This window comes from Gouania willdenowi, chromosome 5 (assembly GCF_900634775.1).
Source record: "Gouania willdenowi chromosome 5, fGouWil2.1, whole genome shotgun sequence".
NCBI lineage: Eukaryota > Metazoa > Chordata > Actinopteri > Blenniiformes > Gobiesocidae > Gouania > Gouania willdenowi.
The window spans coordinates 42,023,604-42,038,193 of NC_041048.1; the positions used below are offsets into that span (position 1 = coordinate 42,023,604).

The 14,590-nt window shown below is 38.7% G+C and overlaps 1 protein-coding gene across 1 annotated transcript; it reads left to right on the plus strand.

The window, feature by feature from the left end:
- Window positions 1-224: 224 nt before the first annotated feature.
- On the plus strand, window positions 225-13,868 carry LOC114463697 (cas scaffolding protein family member 4-like). Its single transcript, XM_028447413.1, has 7 exons — window positions 225-271; window positions 6,765-7,157; window positions 8,762-8,848; window positions 8,922-9,038; window positions 9,922-11,160; window positions 11,604-11,684; window positions 13,243-13,868. Exons 1-7 carry the CDS (start codon window positions 269-271, stop codon window positions 13,627-13,629), a joined length of 2,307 nt encoding a protein of 768 aa, XP_028303214.1. The 5' UTR covers window positions 225-268; the 3' UTR covers window positions 13,630-13,868.
- The last annotated feature ends 722 nt before the right edge of the window (window positions 13,869-14,590 follow it).

Sequence of the window (14,590 nt, forward strand, 5' to 3'; positions counted from 1 at the left end):
CAAATGGGGTCCTGACCCCAAGGTTGAGAACGACCTGCTTTAGACGTTAGGTGCTGCTAACCCGTCTCCTGCTATGCTCCAGATAGGTGGTCATGGTGGTGCACACTGTGGGGCAAGTGAGCCTTTATTTTTTTCAGCCAATCAGCTGGTAGATGACAGTATTGGCTCCGCCCACAATGTAAAACAGTCTGAGTCAGTGTGTGACAGATCACACAGAGGAAGGACCTGCACATGGACTGATCTTAGAAACATCTGCTCATATCACATCATGGTGAGTGACACGCGCTTTATTGTGAAAGGACTCACTGATCTAATGACCTTTGACCTGCTGTAACCTGAGAGGACTGATGATGTCACATACAAATCTGAGGCTGAACCCCAGAAACAGGCTGAAGAAGAATTATGACTGTCTCACATGCGTAAAGTAGCACATGCTAAAATAAATAAACATTTAGAAACAAACCATGTTTAAAAAAACACGGGATTTTTTTTTGTTACTTTTGACAAGAATTACAGCAATGTTTGAGAAATGAGTGACGTTAACTTTACTCGTTAATATATAATGTCAATGTTATATCTAAATGTCAATGTTAAATATCAAATCTAAATCTAAATGTTAAATAATAAATCTAAATCTAAATGTTAAATTTGAATGTTTCATTCTTCTTTTTCTTCTTTCTTACTTATTGGCGTGTTGGGACCAACTTGAATAGGTGCATATCGTCAGCTATTATACATGTTATCTTTCATTACTTTCAACATAAATGTTCCATTTTAATCTAAATGTTACATTTTAATCTAATTGTTAAATCTAAATGCCAAATGTTTAATCAAAATGTCAAATGTAAATCTTAATCTAAAAGTTAAATCTAAATGTTAACTGTAATTCGTAAATGTTAAATCTAAATGTAAATGTTGAATCTAAATGTAAATGTTAAATCAAAATGTTAAATGTAAATCTTAATCTAAAAGTTAAATCTAAATGTTAAACCTAAATGTTAAATATAATCTAGGTCACTGGTCCCAGTTTAAAAGCCCAGTGTGCGACTCTTTAGAAGTAAAAATGTAACTTAAACTAATATCATTCAGTTGGTTTTATTAATGAACCTTAATCATCATCATCATCATCATCATCATCATCATCATCATCATCATTTGATCAGTGAGTGATTGACTGATGTAGAAATGCTACTGGTTTCCAGTTGGAATCTGGTTTTGTGTGTAAAGTTGTGTTAATTTTTTTGTTTCACGACACAATAATTGATCTGTTCTGTCAAAGAGGATGTTGTGTGTGTGTGTGTGTGTGTGTGTGTGTGTGTGTGTGTGTGTGTGTGTGTGTGTGTGTGTGTGTGTGTGTGTGTGTGTGTGTGTGTGTGTAGCAGATGTAGAAAACATCAGTCTCCACATCTGGAGGGGTTTGTTGTGCGTCTGTTCCTTTAAAACCAGGTTGATCTTCACAGAAACGATGGAGAGAATAATTTAGTTGAAATAAATGTCGGTGGTTCTCACACTGTGGTGCAGAGCTGTCATCTGTGTGATCTATGGTCTGAAACGTGTGGTTTCCGCTCTGTACGTGTGTCTACAGTCACCGCTGTCATTCTGTTGGTCATATTTCTAAACAATGAAAACCTGAGGACCACACACAAGTTCTACCTGGAGGAGTGAAGTTCATTTGTGATTGTTGTCAACTTTAAATGTGACATATTAATAATGTACGGTGTAGGTTTTAGAACCTCATCAGACATCAGATAAAGCTCTGTCATTGGTCAGACCAAACGGACTCCTGACTCAGCAACGGCTTCAATATGTAAAACGCGATTTTATTTACTAAAAGTTAAAAAATATCAATTTATTTTTTGACTAATAAATACATTAAATGACGTTAAATGAAACGTTGATAAATCCGAATCTTTAAAAAGCAGCACATATTGATGTCATCATGGTTATGTACGGTTTCTTCAAAATAAAACGTCATGTCGTGTTTCTTCTTCTTTCTTGGTTATTGGCGTGTTGTAACCAACTTGATTAGGTGCATGTCGTCATATGTCATGTTTTACAGCCTGAGGTTGTTTTATTTGAGGCCGTTCAGTTTCATGACTTTTATTTTGAAGGAACCGGAAGTACACATGATGAACTTGAAAAGCCGTTCTTTACTTTTGTTTTTTAAAAGTTCAAATATAATATATATATATATATATATATATATATATATATATATATAATAAAAAAACTGCAACAAAAAAAACACAAAACAATAAAAACACACAAAAGACTCCAAAGATACACAAAACAGCATCAAAAAGACAAAAAAATACAGAAGAATGAAGAAAATAACTAAAACACGCAAAATGACGAGAACAACACACATAAGAGTAAAACATGTACAAAACAGCAAAAAGACAAAAAACAAAGCCACACCACAAAAACACACTTCACAGAAGCAAAATACACAAAACAACAACGATATTCAAAAATGAAGGAAATAAAGATAGAAAACTCTTTGTTGTTTCCCGTGTTAATGCTCTGATGGTCAATAATTTATGTTGATCATGTGATTGATCAGATCTGATACAATCACATATTTGTGGCTCCGCCCCCTTGTGATGTTACCGCAGCAGTATTTATTTGTAGCATTAAATCCTCACTCACTTTCATTCTGTGAGGCCTGCGTTAGAAACCTTCTGGCTAAAGATGTAGCTTACTGCCACTTCCATCATTGCCTCCAGTGACAGCAGACGTATCCGTCAGTGAGTCAAAGTGGAAACGATGAGTGAGTGAGAGGAAGTGGACACAGGAAACACAATGACTTCTATTCCTTCACTCAGGCTTCAGTTCACGACAAAATACCAACAGTTTGGTCTGAGACGAGCTGAACTAAAACATGATTGTGCTTTAGTTTGTATTTCCTTGAATAACGGACCGACAATATCCAGACAATTAATGACAGATATCAGTCCTCTGCACTTTAAAATTTCCTGATTCTTTTTTTTTGGTAAATATTTTTGTAATTTAAAAAGAAATGAGTTTCATTTTATTTATGTATTTAGAGGCACTGGGACAATTACATGTGGTCATTTACATCAGTGGTTTTAAACATTTTGAGGCTCCAGTTCCCCTTTTTTCTCTTATTTATCAATCTAAGCCCCCCTTTATCCCACTACATTGTCCTCAGAATACCAATAATAGTGATAATATTTTCACATTTATAATTTTGTAAATATGTGGAATCAAACAGTATTTAGTGCAGGGGTTCACAACCTTTTTTAAATTGTGACCCCATTTTGAAATCAAGAATTTCAGGCGCCTCCAAAGAAACTTTGTTTTCTAGAATCAGTTTTTGATGATGTTAGTTTTACTGCGTTACAAATACAGAGTAGAGTCACGATTAGAGACAGATCACATACTGTATATAGTGCATTTTATTTTAAATACATTTTTATTTGAGAAAGTGAAAGTATAGAATACAGTTAAGATTGTGTGTTGTTTGAAATTTAAATAACATATTTTTAATCAGCTATAATACTTTTTATCAATTACTAGACAGTGACCCCATTTAAATTCTAAACCACCCCACTTGGGGTCACAAACCCAAGGTTGAAAACACTGATTTAGTGCCTCTGGAATAGATTTATTTCTATAGTTTTTATCATTTGCAGTCATTTCTCTCCTGTGTGGGACCAACACTGAGCTTTGTGTTTTCAGTTCATGTTCTAACTCAGATCATTTCTATCATCATTATTATGATTAGCATTTTTAACTGACAATAAACATTACAAAACCCATATTTTTTATGCTCACATTTGTTAGTGTTCCACTCTCTCTCTGAAGTACCCCCTGTAGGGCCATTGTGTACCCTGAGTGGTACACATACCCCCATTTGAGAAACACTAAATTACATTTCTCCTGCGGGCCGTAATGGACGCTCTGAAGGGCCGGATTCGACCTCCAGACCTCAACTTTGACACGTGCTTTAGATGCTTTTTCACACTGTTGGTGCAGGAATCCATGATGAGGTTTGCAAACTGAAAACCAGCTCAGATAGTTGAGTTTTTCTGGCGTGTGTTGTTCTCACCACAGGAAGCTTTAATCGAGCGCCTCACGTCTATAATATGAGCTCCAGTCAAACCAATACTGCAGAGTGTTTAAAGAAAAACACAAAGTGGAAGATGTTGACCTGTGTCCTCCTCCTCCTCCTCTTCCCAGCTTGGATACCGTGGGAAAGTCTGAGCGTCTCATGCTATTCACAGGATGACTTCCTGTTTAAGATCAGGAACATCTTTGTCCTGAAATGTGAATATTTTATGATAGTGTTGGACAGATTAGTTCAGCCGTCACAGGAGCTGTGCTCTGATAGAGTAATGGTTGACACCCGTGACCTGCATCAGGGTCAGGGGGCGGGGTTAAAAGGTCACCATTAACCAGGAATGTATCAGTGGAGAATGCTCCACATGTTCAGGTTAAAGTGATACTCCTTCTAAATGTCTTTATTATAGATCTATGTATAACAAAATACATTACTATGCACCATATTCATCTTATTTCCTTGTGAGCCTGTGTTCCTCCATCTTGAAATCATGTGACTGATGATGTCACACGGCCCCACTGCCTGTAAACATCTCATTGTTTTCTATTGGAGTGAAACATTCAGCCTGATTTATACATTATTTAGGAACTTTTTCAATCACAATAATAACTAGTGCTGCTTTTGGTTGATCTAAAATCCAGGAGAGTAAAGGTCCCTTAGCAGAGCTCTTCTTCTCTGCTTCATTGTCTATTACCAAACCTTCAACTTGGAACTATCGCCCCCTGTAGTCATAGATTTGACTGATTTTATCCGCTTTCAGTGAACAAAATAGCTTTACATTGACATATCTAACTTTTCCTGGTTGTTTTTTAGATCAACCAAAAGCAGCACAAGTTGTTATTTTGACTAAAAAATCTATTAAATGATGTAAAAATCAGGCTGAATGTTTCACTCCAATAGAAAACAATGGATGTTTACAGGCAGTGGGGCCCTGTGACATCATCAATCACATGATTTCAAGATGGAGGAACACAGGCTCTAAAACGGTAAAGTAGTCCATTTTTATTTTATTAGACATAGATCTATTAATAAGGACATTAGGAAGGTTTTAGGACACATTTATAAAAACAGTGGAGGATCCTTTAAATATGGTGTCGCTGCTTTACAGTGAGTCAGCTGGTTTTAACTGGATGCTGTTCAGACTGTTAGTGATGATGTGATTCTAATGTTTAGGGAGAGGCAGACGACAGCTGCAGGTCAGCTGTCCTCTAGGATCTGTGTGTGTGTGTGTGTGTGTGTGTGTGTGTGTGTGTGTGTGTGTGTGTGTGTGTGTGTGTGTGTGTGTGTGTGTGTGTGTGTGTGTGTGTGTGTGTGGAAATCCACTGTCGGACGCTGTCACTGCCATCATCATCATCATCACACACACACAAACACACACACACACACTCAACAACAACATCATGGATGTGTTTACGATGAATATGAAAATAGTTGTTGAACATCGGAAAAATTAAGCTGACATTTTTCACATGCATGTCTGTAGCGTGACCTCCAGGATTAAAGGGAGTGATACGTGTGTGTGTGTGTGTGTGTGTGTGTATTAATGTGTGTGTGCCTGCTGTTCTCAGACTGATCCACAGGCCTACATCACAACAGGTGCTGGAATACTGGTGTGTGAAAGGGTTCTTTGTTCAGAGGCATGACACACACACACACACACACACACGTGCGCGTGTGTGTGTGTGTGTCAGTAGGGTTTCAAGGATGGAGAAGCTATTTAAGATTCTGGGATAAAAAAAAAGAAACAGTTATGAGAATTAAAATCTAAAAAGTTGACTGTTGTCGTTTTGTGTAATTTTGTTGTATTTTCTGCATTATTGTGTGATTTTTGCACATCCTCAGGCTGTGGGCGGGGCCATGTCATTTTGCTGCTGTGGTTTCTGAGGTCTGAGTCGTGTATAGATCAATGTGCACAGATGAAAACCACACACAGGAAGCAGGCCTGGTGCCTCACAGATAGGAAGCTTTCAATATTACTCACACGTTTTCATTTGGTCACACAGTGTCGCTGCTCACAAAGCAAATAAGACAAGGTTTTTACTTTTGTATTCAATTCATATCTATAGGAATAAATGCAGAGGTTCATCACCATGACAACAGGAGATGATGATGATGATGATAAATTAAAATCTGAAATGAATGAATTAAAAAACTTGAGCGATATCTAATGAAATTGTGAAAGGTTTTATAGTAGAGATGATTAACATTTATCACAGGGGGCGGAGCTACAAAGGTGTGATTGTATCTGATCTAATCGATCACATGATCAACATACATGTCTGCATTAGAATAATGACCGATCAGAGCATTAACAGGAACAAAGAGTTTATTTGTTTGTTTTTTTGTAGTTTATTTAACTTTGTTATTTTTGTATTCAGTGTGTGTGTTGTTTTGTTTTATTTAAGGGGGGGGGGGGGGGTATGTTGTGTATTTTTTGTTATTTTTGTGTACTTTTTGTGTTATTTTGTTGTGTTTTATGTATGTTTTTGTTATTTTGTTGTCCTTTTGCTTATTTTGTTTCTGTACTTTTATATGGGTTTTTGTTTTTTTATCCACTTATTTGGGGGATGCACAAAATGAGAGTGAAGGCCGAATGTAACACGTGTCTGTTTTATATGTCTATGATGGATGTGTTTTATATGTAACATCTAACGTATCTATAACACTGTTAAATCTCCAGAACAAGCTGGCTAAGGCGATTTACGACAACACGGCCGACTCTGAGGATGAGCTGGCCTTTAGGAAAGGAGACATCGTCACGGTAACGGACCAGGAAGTGGTTGGCAGCAGTGGTTGGTGGATGTGTTCTCTGTATGGACGACGTGGTCTGGCTCCAGCCAATAGACTCAAGCTCCTGACCCAGTCTGGACTCAGGACCACACCCAGTGTTTCTGCTCAAAAACCCAAAGAAGCTCCACAGAAAGCTGTGGAATGGGTGCAGAACATCTACCAAACCCCATGTGTGCTCAGACCAATCAGTTGCTCTGGTTCCCAGCAAAGGGGCGTGGTCTACACTGTCCCATCCATGCCTACACCTGCTGTGAGAAGTCCAGTTTCACCTGAAGGAACCAAGGTGAGCTAATCCTTCTCTTCCTGCAGGTTCTGGTCATTAGAGCGCGTCGTGCTGGTTAAAGAGCTCCCAGATGGAGAGCAGGGCCTCAGTGGAGGCCCAGGTATGCAGCACCAGGTCTTTATGGGCCTGTAAACGTAGAAACATCAGCCTCAGATGCTTTGAACTACAAACAGCAGCCACGGGGGGCTCAGAAGGACACAAGGTCCACATGTGGACCACATTTCCTGTCCTGCTCCAGGGAAGTCCTGGTCCTTCTGTGCTCACCCCAGGTTGAGGAGCATGCTCTCTATTACAGGGCAGCTTTAACTAATAAATGAATGCACAACAAGCAGAGCTGGGCGATATGGACCAAAAATCATGTCTCTATATTTTTACTCAAAATCGCAATATATCAATATGTTTAATTCATTAAAGTCCAAACAGAAACACAATTCTTCTTTAAATTTACCTTTTGAAAAATGCCACACAAGCACCTTTTTGAACAAACAGAGGAGAAAAAGCCAAAAGTAGCTCATATCGTGCAGCGAAACCAGTGGTTCTCAACCTTTTCAGCCCTTTAGAGACCATCAAAATAAAGGTCTTTGAGAGCGGGGACCCTCCAAAATAAAGGTCCCAGAGAGCGGGGACCCTCCAAAATAAAGGTTCCAGAGAGCAGGGACCCTCCAAAATAAAGGTTCCAGAGAGCAGGGACCCCCACTGTAGCTGAAGGTGGTTGAACACAGACATGAACATTGAAGAACAGTCATGTGGAGACAGGACCATCTATAAGGGGGAATAAAGGAGAGATTTTTGGGGTCCATCCATAAAGTCAGTAAAATGATGGTCTATTGTTCTATGAATCTGTGATAACCACATTTATTTATTCATCTGAATAATATCCACTGTTATCCAGGAACGTTTATTATTATTATTATAGTCATTTTAAAGATGGAAATCCTGGTTTTAATCACTAATAAAATGGTTCAAAGTGTCAATATTGGAACAATTAGTTTAAACTGGCAAATAATGGGCACGACAAATCACGAATGTGGTTAAATTGGCAAAAATAATCAGAAAATATGGTGAAAAGAGGTGAAAAGTGACAATAATGAGTCAACATATGTGACATTAGGTGTAAAAGTGGTAGAAATGGTTTATAAGTGCTGAACATGTCTAGAGAGTAAAAAAAGGCATTAAAATGTGATGTAGAAGTGTCAGAAATGGGAATAATGGAGCAAAATACATTAAAAGGGGCAAAAAAAAGGCAAGAAAAAGTGATGAAAATAGGTTAAAATATGGTGAGTTTGGTGAAGTTGTAGAAAAGTGGTAAAAATAAGCAAAAATGGGCTCAAATTGTTAAAAAAAATGATTGTTAGTTTCTTAAAAGCATCTGGTGACCCCCTCTGAGTGTTTTCTGACCCCAAATTTTATTACAAAAATACGCTATAAAATTAAAATAAATCAATTTAGGCGATATTGTAATTTTCCATATTGCCAAAAAAGAAAAGTCCATATATCTTGAATCTTCATATATTGCGCAGGGCTAATAACAAGGTGGTGCAGCTCTGATCTGTTGTTAGCATTAGCATTAGCTCATTATTCCTGTCTGTCTGCTTCGTTCACAGCCACCTTCGATTCTCAAACCAGTCCCTGGTCCTAAAGGAGAACTGTACGACATCCCCTCCCAAAGCAGACGAGCCTCCCTTTATGCTGTGAGCACATGCAAACCCCACACTCACCCACATTGACATTGTTTCACTGAGTTTGGGTGTTTGGTGTTCATAGGAGTCCACGACGCCACGATGGTTGTCAAGGAAGACCTCACTGGTTCCCATTTCAGAGCTGGAAAACTCTTTTACTGCTGCAGAAAGACGAAGACGTTTCTGTCCACAGGAGACACTGGTAAGTTATGGAAATATTATTTATTTATTATTAAGTCATATAATGGTTTGGGTCATTTCATGATATTTCAACAAAATATCCAATATGCTCATATGATATGGATAATGGGGGGTGTGACCTTATTTTTCTTCCATTTTCATCTTCCAATATGTCTGTAACTCCATCACATATAAAGGTAAATATGGTATAGTAATAAGCTCCACCCACTCTCTCAGAATATAGAAATAGATCTGCTATACATCATATCTGGTGGACATGTCAGCTCCTCTAAATAGTCACTAAGTCAGTGTGTGTTTGGGTCTGGAACATGTTCAGTAAACTACTTAGCATATGTCTCAGCTCCCTGTCATGTGATCAGCTTAGAGCTATGAACATAGACTGTTCACATCACTAATGATTAGTCACAGATATACATTGGTTCTAGACTCACACGCTCTGCATATACAGTATTAACATATACTTTTAATTTTACTATTTTCATTGGTCCATAACTGTATGTTGGAATGTAAGAAAAAATCTGATCTGTTTTATTTACAGTATAAATGTTTCTCTTTATTGGGATATAAAACTATTTTTCTTTATGTTATTTCTTTATTTTGGACCCAAACTCTGGGTTAATATTAAAAATTATTTACATGAGGTTATTGTAGCTTAGCTCTGTGTCTAATAAACATTTATTATTTTTTAGTTTCTCACTAGTAACATAAACAATATTAAAACCAATGCATCACAAAAACACAATTCTGTTTTTATTGATAATTGTTTGTACTTATTTTTGTCATTTTGTCTTTATTTTGGAATTGAATTATCAAATTCAAATGTTTGCCTTTCTTTTCTTTGTTTCTCCATCTGAACTTGTTCCCCATGTTCCGCTCCCCCCCAGGTGTACTCAGTACCCTCACCACCACTGGCTCCCGACCCAAACTACGACTTCCCAGTGCCGTCGGATGCAGAATCCCAACAGAAGAAGAAGGCGGACGGATACAGAACTCTTCCCAACCCACGCAAACCCCAGTGGATCTATGATGTTCCCTTAGGTCCAGACAAACCCAGTCCATCCCATGGGTTCGGTAGTAACGCGCTGCACGAGGACGACGTCACCGCGTCGCTCTACGATACTCTACCAAAGCGTGTTTTACCCGTTAAGGAAAACATTCCATCGTCTTCCCTTTACGATACACCAAAACCAAGTTCACCAGAAAACCAAAGAGTTCCAGTTGATGTTCCAACCACAGAGAACCCCATTCCTGGAGCTGTTAGCGCAGTTAGCGCAGTTAGCATTGGTCATAAACTATTAGAGTGTTGGGGCAAGTCGCGAGATACTTGTGCACTTTCAAAGCATACGAGGATGCGTCTAACGAGCGCGTCATTCCGTGAACCTTCAGGAAGATGTGAGTCTGTACAGGAAGATGAACGAGGTAAAGTCTCCAACCAATCCAAGGCTGGAGGTCAGAGTATTAGCTCCTCCTCCAGCACCTGTGACTCCCTGGCCCTGAGTTCTTCATCTCCTGAGCCCATGCATGAGGTGACCCTCAGTCTGGAGGAAACCTGCCGTAAACTGGTCCACTTCCAGGACTCCGTCTGTGGGGCGGTTCCTCACCTCATGGACTACGTCAGCAGCAACTGGAGGTGCCGAGAACACCTGGAGAAACACCTGGAGGAGATCAAAGAGTCGGCCAAGGAGGTCACACGCTCTCTGACGTGCTTCCTACAGTTCGCCCTCAACGTGAAGGGCAACGCTCGCCGTTTGACGGACGGGAACCTTCAGGCCAGACTTTACAAACAGTTCTCAGTTGTAGAGAACTCGGGTTTGATCCTACAACAAACCGTGGTGAATCTGAACACGGCTGGATGGCCTCTGCACACGCTCAGTCAAGACCCGGGTCAGGCCCAGTCACCGGACCAGCTGGAACGCTTCGTCATGGTGGCACGCACGGTTCCTGAAGACGTCAAACGACTGGTTTCCATCATCAACGCCAACGCTAGACTTCTGTTCAGAACCCAGCAGAAAGATCTGGATTCTGTGGAGTCAACGAGCCTTGAGGAGATGAAGAAGAACCACCAAGAGGCAGAACAAGAAGAAGAGTCAGTGGAGGACAACAATGACTATGTAGAGTTACAGGTGAAAACTTTTATTCTTCATCTTATTCCCATTAGAATAATAACTCTAGAGCAGAGATGGAAACTTCTATCACAGTGAGAGCCACATCATCAACATTCATATCAGCATTTAGAAGAATGGCTGATCTGAGCCTTAATACAGGAATCTACAACCGTTTTGGTCTTTGAAGTCCTTTTGTGTGTTTTCTGAATCTTTTTTTGTTTTCTTTTTATGCTTTTGTTGTTACTTTATGTACTTTTGACATTTTGTGCGTTTGCTGTTGTTTTCTGTGTTTCTGGAGTTTTGTGTGTTATGTTAAAATTCATATAACTTTCAACTTCATGAATTACAATTTTGTTTTAGGGGGCGCACAATATTAGACTGAGGGACGCCAGTTGCCTATGTCTGAGCTACAGGGAAGAACCTTGATTAAATTAATTCTTTTGATCCTTGACTTTTTTCAGAACAAAGATGAAGAAAAACATCGGAAAGAAACGCAGGAAGAATGTAAAGAAACTGTGAATTTAGAGAACCACCCAATACCAGTGAGTACAGCTTTGTTTACTGGTTCACCTGTACCTGTACCAGTACCTGTACCTGTACCAGTACCTGTACCAGTACCTGTACAGGTACTGGTACATAGAGGGTTTATTGATAGATGGAGTTCACTGTGTAGCCAGGTCTCACTGGGGATCATCAACCTGTCACATAAATTAATCTAACTATTGTTATTGTTTTGTGTGTGCATCACATTTTACTTTGTTTGTGCTGCTTGGAACAAATGTCAAACTGTAGTATTTAAAGTGTGTCAGTAAGTACACCCCCAGGTGCTAACGTATCGCTATCGGTCCATATCGGCATATTGGATATCAGCAAAAGGCTATTTATTTAATTTTATTTATTTAATTTTATTTAAGTAGGGAAAGTACATACCAATGAACATTCAACAAATGTAACTATGTGAGATTATAGCCAAAGGCTTATTTCCATATGTTGTCTCTAAACAGGCTGATGTAAAAACGTTCACACTTAACAATAAAACCAGGCAAGACACAAAACAATATACAAAAGGATTACATACAAGACAAGGAATATAGAGATCATAAAATACAGTAACTTTACATTTAAATTGAACATTTCTACCAAAACATGAAAGTCAGAGGATAAATAACTTCCAATGAGTTTGAAATTTATTCCAATCAACATGGAAACAAATCAGAACATGTGTTGGCGCACACAGAATGACGGATTATGTAACGTGACAGTTTCACAACCCCCGGACCAGGGGTTCTCAACCTTGGGGTCTTGAGACACTGGGAGGGGGTCACCAGATGCCTTTAGGATATTTTTTTCAAACAGTTTGAGCCCATTTTTGCTTATTTTTACCCTTTTTCTGACACTTCCACATCACATTTTAATGTCTTTTCTGCACATATTTTCTCCACTTTCCAGACATGTTCAGCACTTATAAACCATTTCTACCACTTTTACACCTAATGTCACATATGTTGACTTATTGTCATTTTTAACCTCTTTTCACCAGATTTAATGTTTTTTTCTGCCACTTTTAAGCAATTAATGACATTTTTTTAAATCTGTGGTTTTTAAAATCACATTTCACCTCCTTTTCTACCATTTTTGGTCACTTTGAACCATTTTATTAGTGATTAAAACCATGATTTCCATCTTTAAGATGACTATAATAATAATAATAAACGTTCCTGGATAACAGTGGATATTATTCAGATGAATAAATAAATGTGGTTATCGCAGATTCATAGAACAATAGACCATCATTTTACTGACTTTATGGATGGACCCCAAAAATCTCTCCTTTATTCCCCCTTATAGATGGTCCTGTCTCCACATGACTGTTCTTCAATGTTCATGTCTGTGTTCAACCACCTTCAGCTACAGTGGGGGTCCCTGCTCTCTGGGACCTTTATTTTGGAGGGTCCCCTCTGGAACCTTTATTTTGTATTGTGGGGTCGTGGGCTGAACAGGTTGAGAACCCCTGCCCTGGACGGTTAGAACTCCACAGGAATCATTAGAACCTCAAATAATTGACATGAACGTATTTCTTCTTCCTCTTCTTCTTCTCAGACTGAAACCAAAGAGTGTGAGGGTGCTGAGGAGTACGGCCTCTCTGAACACTGTCGTCTGTACTTCGGGGCTCTGCAGAAGGCCATCAGGGCGTTTGTGAGCAGTCTACAGGGAGACCAACCTCCAGAGAAGTTCATCTCCCAGAGTAAGCTGGTGATCATGGTGGGTCAGAGGCTGGTGGAGACGCTGTGTAGACGGCGTTCAGGGTCCAACCAGAGCCTCCTGTACAGGAGCAGTCACCTGTGTGCGCTCCTCAAACAGCTGGCCGTGTCCACCAAAAAGGCCGCGCTGCGATTCCCAGACCAGCAGGCTCTGCACGAGGCTGTGGAGTTTGCTAAGGAACTATCTCAGAAAGCTCAGCACTTCAGGCTCTCACTGGAGATTTAAACCAACAACTCTGTCTGACATCACAGCAACATGGACTAAAAACTGCTGAGTCACTATATCAGCTGCTCATTCTGCTTAATGCTGCAGTGCTGAGGCCAGGGTTGGAATCAGTTATAGTTGTAGTTGCATAATTGATCATTAATTATAATTATGGCTTAATTATAATTGTAATTTCTGTTGTAATTGCAATTAATTTGTAATTGAGTTCAGGTAATTGACTTTGTAATTGTAATTGCCATGAAAATTCTATAAAAATTGTGAATTCTAACTCAAAACTGGTGAACCATGTTACAGTTCTATGAACAGTTCTACACATATGTAGTTGATGAATAAAATATGTATTAAATCAAGTGTTATAATGACACATCAAAGGCACAGACGCCCACATCAAAAATATTACATTTTCATATCAACGTTCTTTTACAAATATTTTCATTGATTAGAATGCCCAACAAGGAAACCAATAGATAGGAATAAATGATTGTTTTTAGTGTATTTTACAGCTGATGTAGGACCAGTTAGCATTAGAGATGCTAACAGAAAGCTAACACAAGACAAAGGTTAACTTTTATTTGGTTATTTATGAAAAAATTGAGAACGTAATTGTAATTGACTTCCTGGGGATAAGAAAATATTGTCATTTAATTGTCATTGGAAAAAATGCTGGTCACTGAAATTGTAATTGAATTGTAATTAAACACAGGTAGTTGAAAACATAATTGTAACTGAAAAATGTAACTGACCCCAACCCTGGCTGAGGCAAACATTATTGTCCTTTTTTAATTGTTTTTGTCCTTTTTTTGTCGTATGTTACTGTTTGTTACGTTTCAATCCTGCAACTTGACGTCTTTAGAGATCTGCTGAGCAAACAATTCTGTAGTTACAGTTACATTAAACATGTTTCATAAAAATACTACTGAGTCAGCATTGCTAAAACAAACACAGCTTGTACTCACGCACA

Excerpts from the sequence above, each read along its gene's own strand:
- LOC114463697 (XM_028447413.1), top strand. Across the intron at positions 8,849-8,921 it reads GACGAGCCTCCCTTTATGCT|GAGTCCACGACGCCACGATG; the intron begins GTGAGCACATGC and ends TGGTGTTCATAG. Across the intron at positions 11,685-13,242 it reads TAGAGAACCACCCAATACCA|ACTGAAACCAAAGAGTGTGA; the intron begins GTGAGTACAGCT and ends TCTTCTTCTCAG.